The sequence below is a fragment of the Triturus cristatus genome, chromosome 3_1 (assembly GCF_964204655.1).
Source record: "Triturus cristatus chromosome 3_1, aTriCri1.1, whole genome shotgun sequence".
NCBI lineage: Eukaryota > Metazoa > Chordata > Amphibia > Caudata > Salamandridae > Triturus > Triturus cristatus.
The window spans coordinates 679,213,275-679,229,204 of record NC_140583.1 but is presented as its reverse complement, the minus strand read 5'-3'; the positions used below and the strand labels follow the sequence as shown (position 1 = coordinate 679,229,204).

Below are 15,930 nucleotides of genomic sequence, written 5' to 3'. Positions count from 1 at the left end.
ATGGAATGTAAAATCCAAAGGGCCACCCAATCCCTTGTATTTCTTCCTCCAGATATCTATCAGACCTAAGTCCTTCATCAAAACTTTTGTGAAAGAACCCATCTTTGTGGAGACTGTCCTGCCCCATTTAGACCTAACAAGAACGGGATTCAGGAGAATATTAAAGTCACCCCCCCCCCATAATAATAGGAAAGTTGGATTGAATCAGATGACTATAAATAGTATTTAGAGGACCCTCGTCGTCTATATTCGTACCATAGTAGCCTACAAGGGTACACCATTCATTTTAGATTTTAACATCACCAATGATCCATCGCCCCTTGGTGTCTGCCTTAACATCACCAAGTGTTGCTTTAGCCGAGTGCTTGATAATCAAAGCCTCTCCTTCAGTATAACAAGTTTGTGGTGTATGGATAGAGAATTCAATCCATCTCTGCTTGGCACAAATAGTCTCCCGTTCGTCAAATGTTAATTGAGTTTCTTGGAGGATAATCATATCATACTTCGATTAGCTCAGATATTGGCAGATTCTCCTCTGTTTACTCAAAACCCTAAGTCCATTAACATTCCACGTTAAGATTTTAATTGGTGTTAAAGAAGGGATTACGGTTCTAACTGACCCACCATTGCAAATATTACAGATGTTAGAGCCAGCCAGCAAATTAGTTGCTCAAGGACCACGACATTTTTATTTATAATATCCTGTATATTGAGCCAATGAGGACTTTTTTTTTCTTTTTCCCCCTAATATGCTCCCTACTCCAGTGAAATTCAAAGACCACTTTCTCCAGCTGCCCCCCCCCCCACCCCTTCTCTCCCAAGGGAACCCTCCCTGAAAATGCCCTGGGCCTAATAACCCACCCAGTAGGGCTCACCCCCCCCTCCCCCCCTCCTGAAATATTCGAGCAGAAAAGAAAGCGATCGAGTTCTCCTGAACCTTGATTTGATCTATAAAGACCCCTACCTCCTTAGGGTCTCTAAAGTTAAACATTTTAATGTCCCACATTGCTTTCAGAAGAGCAGGGAACATCAGTTGGACTGTTGCACCTAAGGATCTTAATGTTGGGATGAACTTCCCCAATTCACATTGTCTACCTGCGTGATTCTGGAAAGGTCTGATCTAATCCGGAACGACCAATCTCCCTTGGTGAAGGAGCCGACTTTAAGTGCATCGGATAGAACACGTTCCTTCAATAGGAAGGTTTTAGTTCACTCGAATTCTTCTAGGTGTTTTCCTATTTGGTTTTTTTGAAAAGGGTTCTCTGTGGATTCTCTGAATGTCAGCTTTGAGATCCAAAGAGTCAATTTCCGGATTATATAGTCTTTTAAAAGGCCTATAAAAAAGCTTTTAATGTTATCACCCTCCAAACCCTTTGGGACATTAAGAACTTTAATGTTGTTTCGTTTACTGGTGTTCTCAAGAGATTCAATTTTGTCCAGGATATATTTTTCACCACTTTTTAGTGTTTGGATCTCAGCTTGGTTGGTCTCTACTTCCTTATTCAGGGCCTCAATGGAGGCCTCCATCAGACAAATCCTCTCCGCAATTGCAGAAATTTTACCTCTAGCGCTTCGCATGTGTCTTGGATTTTTGCCTGGTTCTTTTCTGAGATGGTAAACTTACTCCTAATCTCCGAGGATAGTTCCTCTAACATCTTCATCAGCTCACATTGATTAGAGCTGTTAGATCCCAGAGGGGCATCAAGAGTCGATCGCAAGGGATACTGAGGAGTCTCCTCGGGGAGATAGCGAGGTCACTATCACAATCCCACAACACCTGATACCTATTTGAAGTTGTAAGGTTCAAATAAGCTGCCTGTGCAACCAAGACATTTTCACATATAGAATCCATTGTTGCTTCCGGCGTTTTTTCAGGGGGGCTCACAGTTTGAGAAGAAGACTCTGCCATTTCCAACCGGGGTTCACTTGTTTGCTGAATTTTGGGGTGCACCTTAAAGTACGATGTAAGAGACAGTGTAATCCTCAGTTGGGACATTTCCTTTTGCTGTCGTGCCAAAGGAGTTGTAGAACGTAATTGGGGAGTTTCTAGGTTGAGGAATCTTGCCCCCCTGCCTTCCTGCCAGATTTGTTTTACACAATTTTGCCAAGGCCAGGAGCCAGAGGAGCAGCGATGGAGCTGCCTACGGATGAGGGACCGGAAATTTTATTTCTTAGAGCATATCTGCTAGGGGCCTAGCCCCCCCCCCCCCCCCCCCCCCCTTTTCGTGTCTACTATGCTGCCAATGCCTGCGATCTGAGTTGAAGGGCCCCTAGTGTCAATATTAATAACTGGAATGGTCTGGTTTAAAGATGGACTGTGAGGGACCCCTCTCTTCCAAGGGGTCTGTCATGATGAAAGCAGGCCGATACTAAGCGCTCCTTTAGGGTTTCTAGGGCTCATGTGAAAAATAGAGGGAGGGACTGTTGGAGTGATTGGCAAATATAATTTAATGATATCCGTAGTATTAATGCCACTAGGGAATTTATAAATTAGCGGGGATGTCAACACTCCTTTAAACTAAGTATCGCCTCCCTCAACTCCATCCACCATCAAGTCAGTGCATCGGGGCACTCTGCAGCAGCTGACCATGCCTGCAGTGCCCTGGAAAGAGATCCTTGCCGCTGCCCGTCTTTCGACTGCAACACTGCTAGCGGCTTGGAACAGCCGATCCCCGACAAAGCGCGGGGCCGGCTCACACACACCCCCGGTTAGGCTGCCACAGACCGTCACAGTGCCTTGAGACCCCCGTGGCAGCAGGGAGGCCCCTCTTGAAGGCGCACAAAAACCCGCAACTAAGGAGAAAAAAAAAAGCACAGCAACAAATGGCAGGCAGAGCGAAAGTGCCTCCCCTCACTGAACGCCGGTGCAGAGGACTCCCTTCAGCCAGGCAGAATCAGGCTCCGGCAGCACGCCCCGTCTCCGCGAAGGATGGAACTGGAGAAGCGACGGAGGAAATGCCAAAATACCCAGTAGACAACAAGCAGGTAAGGAGGCCCCTTTCCCCCAGTGAGCTCAATTTAGCGGACTCAGAGACATTTAGTAAGAGTATTTCGGAGGAGCGTGGAGAGAGCTCGCAACAGGACTAACCCGCATCCATGTTCCCCTTCATTTTCGATGCATGAGAAGCTATGTACTAGTTGTTTGGTAACTGAATGTGCTGTCCTTTAGAATGTATTTATTAGAATGGAATTTTTAGAATTCAGGCAGTTAGACCGAAGAGAGCGAGAGAGAGAGAGAAGGCAACCCGTAGGAGGAGTGGTGTTTGCAGCTGTCCAGAGCTGAATAATGAGCATAAAGAGTGTACTCTCCCTTGCTGATAAATTCTGTGATTTGCTATACAACAAAGTCCTGAAATGTCAGCCACCCCTCCAAGGTAAGCCATCCACCTATGTGCCCATTGCGCTCAGCCACAGCAGAAGTGCAGCAGACAGCATGGGCACAAGCACTTAGAACGACAGTACAAGGCCTTTGTGCAGCAGTTTAGCCAGCTTTATTATGGTATACCCCACTTTAGCTTTTCAAATGTCTTAATTCCAATTCTCTTCAGTCTCTCCCCCTCCCCATACCCAGGTTCATGGTGAGCGCATAGCATTATACTTTGAATATATATTTTTTTGTTTTTATGCCGGTGTTGCATTGGTATAAAGCCTGTCTTGGGTTGTTTTTAAGAACCTGTTGCAGTGCTACTATAATCCATGCCCAATCATTAGTTCGCTTGAAGTGATTGTTGAGACCTCATGTACACAAATGTGAGAGAAGGCAATCTAAGCAAAACTAAGGTTGAGTGTTGATTTGAATCTGTTGATATTTTCAAATTGATGGTGTAGTAAATTTGTTTCAACTTTTTAGGTCAACATGGTATTGCTTATTTATACTGTAACTAATGTGGTAAAAATCTTGTTTTCACAAAAAACGATACTGTTGCATATGACACCTACATTTTGTGTTTCTTGTATTCTATTTGTAGGCAAGCTCACACCTTAACAGTATTGTTCATCCTGACCTGTGCACTTGGATATGTTACCTTGTTTGAAGAAACACCACAAGATACAGTGTACAACACAAAAAGGTAATTCAACCTCCAACGTGCTCTCAAGTATTTTTGTAACTTTGAATAGTGGCCTTTCAGTAATTATGCCTTTTGTCTTTTTTTTGTTTTGTTTACCTAACTACAAAAAACAGGAAAGACTGGCTAATTAGGAAGCAAGGCCATAAAAGTTATATGAACTGGTCACACATACCTTTTGCTCAGATGTATACTTGCGAATTCTCAGAACCATAGCTGCCTAATTGGAATTGGCCCACTCATAATAGTGACCTTTTATAGAGCGCAAACAGCTACCTCAAACAGAGGTAAGGTGAGAACATAATTTTAATTGTATCCAATCTAGCCCACCAGGAGCGGTACAAGGGTGACCATTGAGCAGATAAGGTGAGGATCTTCTGTTTTAAAGTGACCAAGTTAGCTTTTATATTAATTATGTTTGATAGAGGGAGAGTAAAGAATTCCCAAACATTTAATTTTAGAAGAGTTCCACAGAAAACCCATATTATTAAACATATCTTTGAGACAAAATTTATTAAGCGACATTACGTCTGACATATCAATATTGAGACAATAGCCATAGACTGCAGAATAGCAGGATAGAAGCTGAAGAAATTCAGGAACGGAAACATGAAGATTGGAAATATAAAGTAAAATATCGTCAGCATATGCAGTGAATTTTAATATAGAATTGATCAGTAGTGTAACCAATGAAACGAACACTGGGGGGTTATCAGTTCCTAAAGGCAAAGGTGAGTTGACATTCTAGCAGTCCTGATCGGTGCTGCATCTAGTAGTGGGTGTCTCCGAAAGGTAAGTTCTAAAGTGTTTATTGGGAGGAGGAGCCTAGCGCGCAACCAAGATGGCCGCGTAGGTGCGAGGCTCCCGAGGACCTCCGCGACCTCCTACATTAATCCTGACGGAATCCTGTCCCAGATGAGGGGACTGTATTTGTGAGCCCGAGCAGAGGTGACGCCCGTTTTCCGTTTTTAAATCGGACCTCGGACACCGGCGGGAGCATCGATAGAGGTTTGCGGCCTTCTCCACACCGGCCCCCCGTTCTGGAGTGTTGGGGCGATCCGGACAAGAAGTGAACAACAGCGGCGGGTGAGGCTGGGTAGCTCGCGTGCCCCGCACTTTCACTTTCGCTTTTGCGCCCTCCTTGCTGCCGGGCGAGGTTGGATTGCGGGGCGGTGTGCGGTGCTGTGGCCTCGTTGGGCTGCCCTGCCGCCCGCCGGCAGCGGTCTGTCCTGAGGATCGGCGGTGGCCCCCCCCCGGAGCCCTTGAACGGGATTGTCTGCCCCCTTTCTGAGGAGATTGGCTCGATTTGGGGATTGCGACCATGGCCACAAAACAAGATGGCGACCGGGCCAAGGTGAAGTCGACCCGTCGTGGCACGGCCCAACAATCCAATAACATGGACCGCTACACCCTCCAGAAGGGGTCTCCAGAGGTGCTGCGTAAGTCCCCCACGGGCCCGACGGATGCTCCCGCTCTGCCCACGGACCTGACCCTCCGGGACGTCATGGGCGCCATCGCCGAGATGAAGGCCTCGGTGGACCAGCGCTTTGACACTCTGGCGCAGAAGATCGACTCGGTCCTCGTGGACGTGGGCCTCGTGAGAGCCGATCTGTCGAAAACAAATGACCGGGTCGATTCTTTGGCCCACTCTACCTCGGGCCTCACCACTGACGTGGCGGCCCTGCAACAGGAGGTGCGCAGGCTTGGCCAGGCGAGCGCCCTGATGAATCGTCGATTGGAGGATTCCGAGGGTCGGGCCCGGAGAAACAACGTCCGCATTATCGGGGTGCCGGAGGGACGAGAGGCGGAGGCGGCGGATCTGTTCGTGGAGGACCTGGTCCTCACCCACCTACAGCCCCGGGGGCTAAGCAAATTCTTTGCTGTGGAGCGGGCCCATAGGGTCCCTGGGGGTAGACCTAAGATCGGCGCCCCTCCGAGGCCTCTCATCGCCCGGATCTTCAATTTCAGGGACAGAGACGCTATCCTGCAGACTTCTAGGCTCCAAGGGCCGGTCAGACTGGACAACATGGATATTAATTTCTACCCTGACTTTACCCCGGCGGTCCAAAAGCAGCGATTGAGCTTTCTGGGTGTCAAACGTCGCCTACGAGACCTGAATCTCAAATATTCTATGCTTTTTCCAGCTAAGCTGAGGGTGGAGGTGGATGGCCGCACACACTTTTTTGATCGTCCCGAAGCGGCCGGGGACTGGCTGGACACCTTGCCCGGAGATCGTGGCCGGGGGGGCGGGGGGGGGAGCGGTTGGTGGGGAGGGCCCGCCGGATCAGGACTAAGAGACTAATGGTAGGCCTTGCTCCGGACTGTGTTATTGTCACCATTGTCTGTTAGGGTAAGTTCCCCTCCTGAGGGGGTCGTGCGGGGTCTCTTGGGGGACCTCCCTCCTCCTCTGGGGGACTAGTTAGTTTTCTTCTATGGGGCGACAGGCACACTGCACTTTGGGGGGGCTATCTGGGCTCATGCAGGGGTGCAGGGTGGGGGGAGTTTTGTTGGGATGGGTGGGTTGGGGTGGGGTGTGGTTCGTTTCTACCGCAAGGCAAACCCTTTATTGTACTAATGTTCTTGAGTTGCTCTCGGGGGGACAAATGATGATTTCTGTATGTGATGGGGGGTAGGGATTTGACTTTATTGTCCTGGAACGTCAACGGGCTGGGGGATAGGATTAAGCGGGGTGTGGTCCTGCAGTATCTGAAACGGGTCTCGCCTGATGTGGTCTTTTTGCAGGAGACACACCTTATTGGTAACTCCTTTTGTGCCATGAATCGACGTGGTTATCGTCTGGTGGCCCACTCGGGCTTTACGTCAGGCTCACGGGGGGTGGGCATTATGGTCAAGACCTCGCTCCCGCTAGAAATAGACGAGGTGCGCCATGATGAGAGGGGACGCTACACTGTTTTGGTGGGGAGGATGGAGGGCAAGGTGGTCGTCTTTGTCTCAGTGTACGTCCCACCGGGGTTGCAGTCCTCCACCTTTGCGGACCTGGGGCGCCTCCTTCTCGACCTTCCGGGGGGGCTTCTGGTGGTCGGGGGGGATTTCAACGCAGTGGTTTCTGGGACTATGGATCGTTACCCCCCTAGGGACCTCCCCCGGGCACAGGCGTGGCTGTCGGGCCTTTTGGATACACTGGGATTGGTGGACTGCTGGCGTTTAAAGCATCCTACTCAGCTGCAGTACACCTTCCATTCGGGTGCCCATGGTAGCCTTTCGCGGCTTGATCATATCCTTGTCCCCGCGGCCTATGCCGGGAGGGTGGGGGAGGTGCGCCATTTGGCGAGGGGCATTTCAGATCACTCCCCGCTCCTGTTGCACTTTGATGTCTTCCCGAGGGGGGAGGGCAGGGTAGCCCCGATCAACGCTTGGTACCTGCGCGACCCCACTATTCGCGCTGGCTTGATTAAATCCTTGCAACGGTATTTCGAGGAGAATGTGGGGTCAGTTCCGTCGGCTATCTCCCTTTGGGAGGCTTTCAAGACAGTGCTGAGAGGGGAGGCCCTCTCCCTTATTTCCCATGCCCGGAGGCGCGCACGGGAGGAGGTGACCCGGGTGGAGGCTGAAATTACTGAATTGGAGGGTGACTTGGGGAGTGGGGTGACTGACGCTGCGCTGCACGTTCTGCACCTCAAGCAGGCGGCCTATAGGGCCCTCGTTACGGAGGCGGCCAGGGGCCTCGGCAGAGAGCAACAGGGGCGATTGTATGATGTGGGTGATAAGGCGGGCAAGTTGATTGCGTGGCTGGATAAGAAGGAGAGAGCGAGTCGTGTGGTCCCGTTGATTGAGAGGGCGGATGGCGTGTGTGTCGCTGAGCCGGAAGGCATTGTTTCCTGCTTCGCGGATTATTTCCGCGAGGTATATTCCCCGGTTTCTACCTGCTCGGAGGAGGATTCCCATGCCCTGCTGCGTGACATCGCGCTCCCCTCCCTTTCTGTGGAGGACAGGGAGTTGCTGGATGCCGCCCCCACCTCGGACGAAATCGCCCTCGCCATCCGCTCGGTCGCTTCTGGCAAGGCCATGGGCCCGAACGGCATTCCTATCGAGTTATACAAGCTGCGACCGGATGTACTGGCACCCCACCTCCGCGCGATGTTCCTTGCGGCCCACTCGCGGGGCTCCCTCCCGCCGGACCAGCGTCTGGCTACCATCGTGGTTATCCACAAGGAGGGGAGGCCTCGAGACCGAGTCACATCCTATCGGCCAATCTCGCTCTTGAATGCGGAGCCTAAAATCCTCGCCAAGGTGCTCGCCAACCGGCTGGTCGGTGTGGTGGGCGACCTGGTCCACCAAGACCAGTCCGGCTTTATTCCCCATCGCAATACGGCTCTTAATCTACGACGCCTGCACGGCGTGCTAGCGCGTGTTCCGTTCGTGCGGGAGCCGGCCATCTTGGCGTCTTTGGACGCAACCATGGCGTTCGACACACTCGAGTGGCCGTACATCTGGGCGATGCTGGCGAAGTTCGGCTTCGGGCCGGGTTTCGTCAGCTGGGTCAAATTGTTGTACTCGGACCCACTTGCGCAGGTGGTGGTGAATGGTCGAGTCTCGGCCCCATTCGTGCTGGGACGGGGCACGCGACAGGGTTGCCCCCTGTCGCCGCTCCTGTTCGCACTGGCCTTGGAACCTCTGGCGGAGTGGCTGCGGTGGCACCCTTCTATCCGAGGTCTCCGTTGGACCCCCGAGTATGAGGACCGCGTGTCTCTCTATGCAGACGATATCCTTTTGTATTTAGCCTCCCCGCGCAAATCACTGATTGTCCTGGTTGATGTTCTGCACTCATTTGGCCGTAACTCAGGCCTTATCATCAACTGGGCCAAATCCTGTGTCTATGTGCTTTCCGGGGAGGCTCCTGTCCTCCCGCGGGGCTGTCCGATCCAGATTGCCTCGGAGGGATTTCGATACTTGGGTGTCTACATTACGCTTGACCCAGTGGCCCGCTACGAGCGAAATTTGCTTCCCCCCCTCCAGCGTTTGAAGGAGGATGTCGCGCGCTGGAGGCGCTTGCCACTTTCGCCGCTCGGCCGGGCGGCTTTGTTCAAGATGATGTCACTGCCGCGCTTCCTGTACGCTCTCCAGAACACCATGGACCTGGTCCCAGCGAGCTACTTTCGTGAGGTGGAGGGTCTGCAGCGCCGCCTGTTCTGGGACGGGAGGCCGCGTATAGCCCTGGCGAAGTTGACGCTCCCGTGGTACGACGGAGGGATTGCCCTCCCGGATATTAAACGGTATTACTGGGCCTCCCAGTTAGCTGCAATTAATCACGGCCTCTATGGGCCCGCCCTAAACCCGGCATTTGAAATGGACAAGATGCTCCTGCCCGGCGGCGACTACAATCGAGCGCTCTACGCTAGTGTGCCCGATTCCCGCTTGACGGGACCCACGCGTGTGATGGTGCGAGTATGGCACGCGGCTAGTGCAGCTATGGGCTGGAAGGACCGTTTGACCCGGGCGTCACCGCTGTATGCGTCCGAGAGGTTGGGCTCTCTGTGGACCTCAAAGGGCTTTGCGCAGTGGGACACTATAGGCATCAGCACAGTGGGGGATCTCTGGACGAGGGGAGGATTTAAAACTTTTGAGACGTTGCAGGCGGAGTTCCAGCTGCGCGGCAGTGAATACTTTCGGTACCTGCAGGTCCGTCACGCACTGGGCTCCGTCTTCCCAGACGTGGCCTCCATCCCGGAGTCCTCCCCCCTGGAGGATCGAGTGCTAGATGGCCATGTTCCGGACAGCACGATCTCCCTCATTTACAAGAAATTGATAAATGATCGCTCGGGCTTACTGACTGGCCTCCGTGAGGCCTGGGTTGCCGATGGGCTGGAGTTGGACGACGAGGACTGGATTTCCGCGGTGGCCTCTCCGAAGGAGGTGGCCATCCCGGCTCGCCTTCGCTTCGTCCAGCTTAAGATACTCCACCGGGTGTACATGACGGGGCCAAGGCTTCTGCGTATGGGCTATGCCGAGGACGGCCTGTGTAAGCGTGGGTGTGGTGCCTCAGCGACCTTTCTACACATTTTGTGGGAATGCCCGAGGGTGGAGCGATTCTGGCGTGGTGTGCATGAGGTCCTGCGAGCGGTTACGAATGTCGCGCTGTTGCCTGAGGCGAGGAGATGTCTGTTGAATGTGTGGGAACCGACCGATTACTCAGTCCCGCAGACGCGATGGGTGACTCTGGGCTATATGGTGGCTAAGCGGGACGTTGCACAGCTGTGGGGATCCCAGAGGTCCCCGGCGGTGTCGGCCTGGAAAGAACACATGGATTGGTGCATGTTCCGAGAAAAGGTGGTGTATGTGGCGCGGGGTAAGCCTGGTGCATGGGTGAAGATATGGGGCCCCTGGAACGCCTTCCGCGGGGATATCTGCGAGCCGCCGCTGTTGCCTCCCGCCTCACCAGCTCCATCCCCTTAGTTGTCTCCCTTCCCTAGCTCCAAGCATAGTGTTCCCCCAGTCCTGGACTTGTTTCCCTTCCCCTCTTGGGGGTTTTCAGTGGATGGTTTCGGGTCCCCCATTCGAGGAGCACGTGCTGTCATTCTTGATCGTGGGTTGCCTTGCGGGTGTGTGTTTATTTATGTTGTTGTGTTGTAGAAAATGAAACCGTATTGCGGGCTCGGAGCCATATGGCCTGCGTTGTTGATACCTCCTGTCTCAGTGTCTATGCAAAGCTAAGTGCCTCATTGTATGTTTCTCCTTTGATCTCGTCACTTTAGCGGCCGGCCGGAAGGTTGTAGGCCCATACCTGTATATATTTGAGATTGAAATAAACGGTTTCAAAAAAAAAAAAAAAAAAAAAAAAAAAAAAAAATAAAGTGTTTATTGAGTAGGTTGATAAGACTCCTGTACGGGTAATCGTTGTGACGTCACACACCCTTGCGGGTGCAAAGCATCATCATTGGGCAATGCTCCTCGTGGGGGTGGCGCTGCAGTCCCTCACGGGCCCTCGTCGAGGGCACTCTGTTGGAGATCTTTTATAGGAGTCGCCGCAGTTGTGCATGTGGGTGTGGGGGTTAGGTGAAGAGTGGGGAAATAAAATGGCCTATTGGTACCCTTTAATTTTATTCGTGGGTCCTCAAGGTCCGGTTAAAAATGGCACGGGGATATAGGCGCAAGTCGCGCTAAAAGTGAGTCGGGGGAGACAAAGATGTGGTCCCGCTGCTCTCAACCCGTATGTGCTTCTAAAATGATGTGGTGAGTAAGTGGTGGGTGGTCGACATGTTTCGCGCTGCCCATGGTCCCTATTGGATCCCTTAGCGATTCATCAGGACCTTAGTGAGGAGAAATAATAATAAGGGGATCAGGGAAAAAGGCACCCTATATTCCCTTGTTACCACGTGACAGGTGAGTGTGACGGTGACCAATGAGTGGGAACGTCTTATTCGTGTCCCATGTTCTAAACCTGCTGGAGACAAGAAGGAGAGATGAGGGAAGGGGGAGAGAGGGGAAGAAGCTGCATGATACTACTCATGTGACAGAGGTATTGCAATATCAGAACTGCATGTGTCGTACCGTGCGGTAATATGTAGTGTACCGCTAAGTCCATTGGGTAAATGGATGTCGCGCGGCCATCTAACATGCAAGCCAGTGTGATGCACAAGGAGAGATCTCTTAGCATAGTGCTTACGCCTGGATGGCTGGGAACCAAATGGGCAGATCTTCAATGGGTAGGATAAGGGTAGAGTGGGAGCGAGCATTGGCAAAAGTGTTAGCCCATGCAGGCCGCCATGAAACGGTGAGAAATGCCACCCAATCTGTTACTGTGGACGTGTCATAACAAAGATAGAGGGGCTATGGCCAGTGTGAGATCGGGTACAAGTAAAAAATTAGGTACAAGTAAAAAATTATTAAACGATTAAAGTAAGTCAGCAAGACCACGCATACGAATCGTGTTGGCAACTCTACAGCGTTTTTACTGCATTCAAAATAGTAAGTTTCTCAAGGAAAGAAATACCACCGACAGTGACGGTCAGGGGTTATGAGAAAGGTCCTCGCTATGACAGGTTAGTAAGCAGAGTGTCAAGCGGTATTGCTCCTTAGTGCGGTTAGCGAATCTAAAGGTAATGTGATAAGGCGACATGCTGTAATACCTTCCCTATTTTAGACAGAAGGCTTCTTCGGCAGGGACCGTTGGGATAGGGGGGTGAACTGCTTCGGATGTTGGCGCATTCAACCAGGACAAAAACAAAAGCAAGAGAGAACATAAACACAATTAGTGCCTACAGGGAGTGGGCAAGCCTATTGTTTGTTACCTTCTGTTCTGTGCAGGTTGGCAACAGCGGGGCGAGAGAAAAGAGGAAGATTTACGAGTCCCCCTCTGGTTGAGTCTTCAACACCTGATCTTCCTCCACAGTCGCCGGTAGATTTCTTTTTATGGAGGGATATCCTCCTTGTTATGCGACGTCATTACTTGGACGCCAGGGGTGGGTGGAGAGCGGCGGAAGATGTCACAGGGATACTCGGCTGCCCGTGAACAGTGGCGGCCATGTTGGATTGGGATAGAGGTAATTCCTCACAAAAATCTGAATCGAGATAATTATGAGACGGGGGAGTAGACTTCGGTTGGGTGCAGGGAGCTATTGAAGCCGCACAGCTCTTAAAGTGTGGTGCAGAGGTACTATATATGCTGATTGTTATACACTCATTAGCGCGTGTGTCTTTGTTTAAAGAGCGGACTGGCAGGCGCTAGGGAATGATGGATAGTCATTTCTTCAATCTAGTGGGTATGTTAGGGCTATGAGGATACGTGGAAGTGCCGTGTCGCCTTTTTAAAGAAAAAATCTTCTACTATGTACATTGCCCCAAACTACACAAGTATCCAAAATGTCCATAGTCAGTGCAAGACCCAAGCATTTATTGTGGCAAGCTATCTAGCATTAATTCAAGGTGTGGTACTGTCCAGTGCTACTAGTTACTAAATACATGGGTAGCCTGAAGAATGAATATGGCATGGTTATCTTATGGACCAGGAGGTGTCTGGGGTAAGGGTACATATATTGGTGTGGTGACTAAGTGTGTAGATCATTCCACGGTATATCATCGTTAAGACCGTGAATGTTACTCTTAAGTCTAAATACCCAGCGTTGTTCAGTCCTGAAAAGAGCTGCTGAAGTCCATGCTGGGTTCTGTTCTATCACAGTCCATTGAAGACTCTCAGGAGGGTGATTGTGCTCCAGAAAGTGGTTTTGTAAACGGGTAGTCATTTTTTTGCAACGTATCGTGCTCGCCAATGCGGATTCTAACAGATCTTGTGGTCATGCCTACATATTTGTATCCGCAGGGGCATATAATCAAGTATATGCAGTTCTTTGAGTTGCAATTAGTATGGCGTCTTTGCTGCCAAGGTGTACTAAGTCCCAAGTCTAGTTCTTTGGATGTTTTTGTTTGTGGACAGGCTGTACATGTGCCGCATGGAAAATGACCTATCACCGGGGGTAGTGACCACAATGTTGGTTGCTGGCGAATGATGTTTCTGGGGCGAGTGTGTACCAGAACATCTTTGAGATTTTGTGTGCGTTTGAAAGCAAACAGTGGAAGGGGACCTGGGTCAAAGAAGCCCATCTCCAATATGGAGTAGTTTCTTTTCTGTAACTCCAGTTCTGTAGTAGGGGTATCTCTGTTATAGTCATAATCTAGTGAATAGTCCCGCCCATGTGCGTGGACCCCGGAGCAATAAAAATAATCTCTTAAATTGTCAAGCCATGCAGACCTGCATCTACACTTAAGAGAGAATTTCAAAGACCGATAATGCAGCCTATATCCACAGGCTACACTCTCCAGTACTTCAACTAGATAAATTCCACCAACAACCACCAACAGCACTGCCTGCCCAGCTTTTTCCACAGAGAAAAAACCTGTCTCTTCCAGCAAAAGCCTCTGGAATGATAGAGAGGAAGGAATGGACAGACAAGCCCCATAGGCTGCCATTATGTGGCTCAGAACAGGATACTGTGCCTTTAAGAAAACTTTCCAGGACTTTTCCAGTATCCCAGAAAGCACAGCAGGTCCCTTTTACTTTCAGTTCTTTTTGAAGGCGCAGCACGCCAGACCTGTAGCTTTCCTTACATTAACATTCATCTCTCCACCGGGGAGGAGGGCGGGCGCTTATGACTATAACAGAGATACCCCTACTACAGAACTGGAGTTACAGAAAAGAAACTACTCCTTCTGTAGTAGGGGATCTCTGTGTATAGTCATAATCTAGTGAATAGAATGGCAAGCCCATCCCCACACAAAAACGGCGGTGGAGAAGATTACAAAATAATACCACTACTGTGCGAACAAATTTCGCAGCGAAGCCTGCCCAACCTGCGCATCTGCCCTGGCATCCGCGTCCAGACAGTAATGCGCAGCAAAGGTATGGACCGACTTCCAAGTGGCCGCCTTGCAGATTTCTGCAATCGGAACATTACGCAGCAAAGCAGTCGTGGCAGCTTTGCCCCTGGTAGAATGAGCCTTAGGTTTACCCCCTAAGGTCTTATTAGCCTTTTGGTAACACAACTGTATACAGGACACAATCCACCGAGAGATGGACTGTTTGGAGGTAGCAAGACCGGTCCGGGCTGATCCATAATTGATAAACAATTGGTCTGACCTACGAATATCTTTGGTCTAATCAAGATAAAACTTCAACACCCTCCTAACGTCCAGGGAATGTAGAGACCTTTCTGCTGGAGAAGAAGGGTTCTGAAAAAACGTAGGTAAAGTTATGGTCTGGTTGACATGAAAATCAGATATAACCTTAGGAAGAAATTTAGGGTGAGTACGCATAACAACCTTAGCAGCATGAAATACAGTATAAGGTTCTCGGCAACACAACGCCTGAAGTTCACTCACCCTGCGGGCCGATGTAATGGCCACTAGGAACGCCGCCTTCCAGGACAGGTGCTGCAACGAAGCCTTATGAATAGGTTCAAAAGGCTCCTTCATCAATCTGGACAGCACCACATTCAATTCCCACCTTCTTCAAGCCATCTAAAAAATCCTTGACCACAGGGATCTGAAAGAAGGAAGTCTGTGAAGGGCATTTCCTGTAAGCAGTCAAAGCAGCGAGATGGACCTTAATGGAATGGAAATTAAGGCAAGACTGCGCCAAATGTAAAAGATATGGAAGGATGACATCTTCCTTACAGGTCGTCGGGTCAAAGTTCTTGGATTTGCACCAGATGCAGAATCTCTTCCACTTGTAAGCATAGGAAGTCCTAGTGGAAGGACGTTTCGCCTCCTTCAGTATGTCCATACAATCCTCTGGTAGATTCAAATGGCCATATTGCACTATCTCAGGAGCCATGCCACCAAACTCCAAGACGAGAGGTTGGGATGCACCATCCGCCCCCGAACTTCGTGAGAAGGTCCGGCCTGCACGGCAGCCGCATGTGAGGAAGGAGAGACCGGTGAAGCAGGTCCGTGAACCACCACTGCCTGGGCCATTCCGGGGCAATCCGGATCATCCGCGCCCCGGACTTGGACAGTTTGATGAGCACCGCCGGAATCAGGGGAATGGGTGGAAAAACGTACAGAAAGCTGTTCGACCAGTCGATCCATAGCGCATTCCCCAGCGTCTCCTTCTGGTAGTACCTGGATGCGAAGTCTTGGCATTTGCTGTTTTCGGTGGTGGCGAACAGATCTACGTACGAAGTTCCCCACCTTGCGAAGACTTCTCCTAGAACCTCGTCGTTTATGACCCATTCGTGGTTCTCCTGAAGCAGCCTGCTCAGTGCGTCCGCCTGAACATTCTGCACCCCCGGCAGATGCGTGGCCGTGATCATCAGTTCCCGGGCCAGAAGCCAGCGCCAGATCGCCTGCGCCTCCTGCGACAGAGTGCGCAATCTCGACCCCCCTTGCTTGTTGAGGTAATACATCGTGG

The 15,930-nt window shown here is 50.8% G+C and overlaps 1 protein-coding gene across 2 annotated transcripts in view; it reads left to right on the top strand.

Moving 5' to 3' along the window:
* PTDSS2 (phosphatidylserine synthase 2) overlaps positions 1–15,930 on the top strand; it is a 426,270-nt gene that overhangs the window by 38,705 nt on the left and 371,635 nt on the right. For both annotated transcript variants that reach the window (XM_085644752.1, XM_085644754.1), the window contains exon 2: positions 3,969–4,070. In XM_085644752.1, coding sequence (XP_085500878.1) covers positions 3,969–4,070 — 102 coding nt within the window. The remainder of the gene's footprint in view (positions 1–3,968; positions 4,071–15,930) is intronic.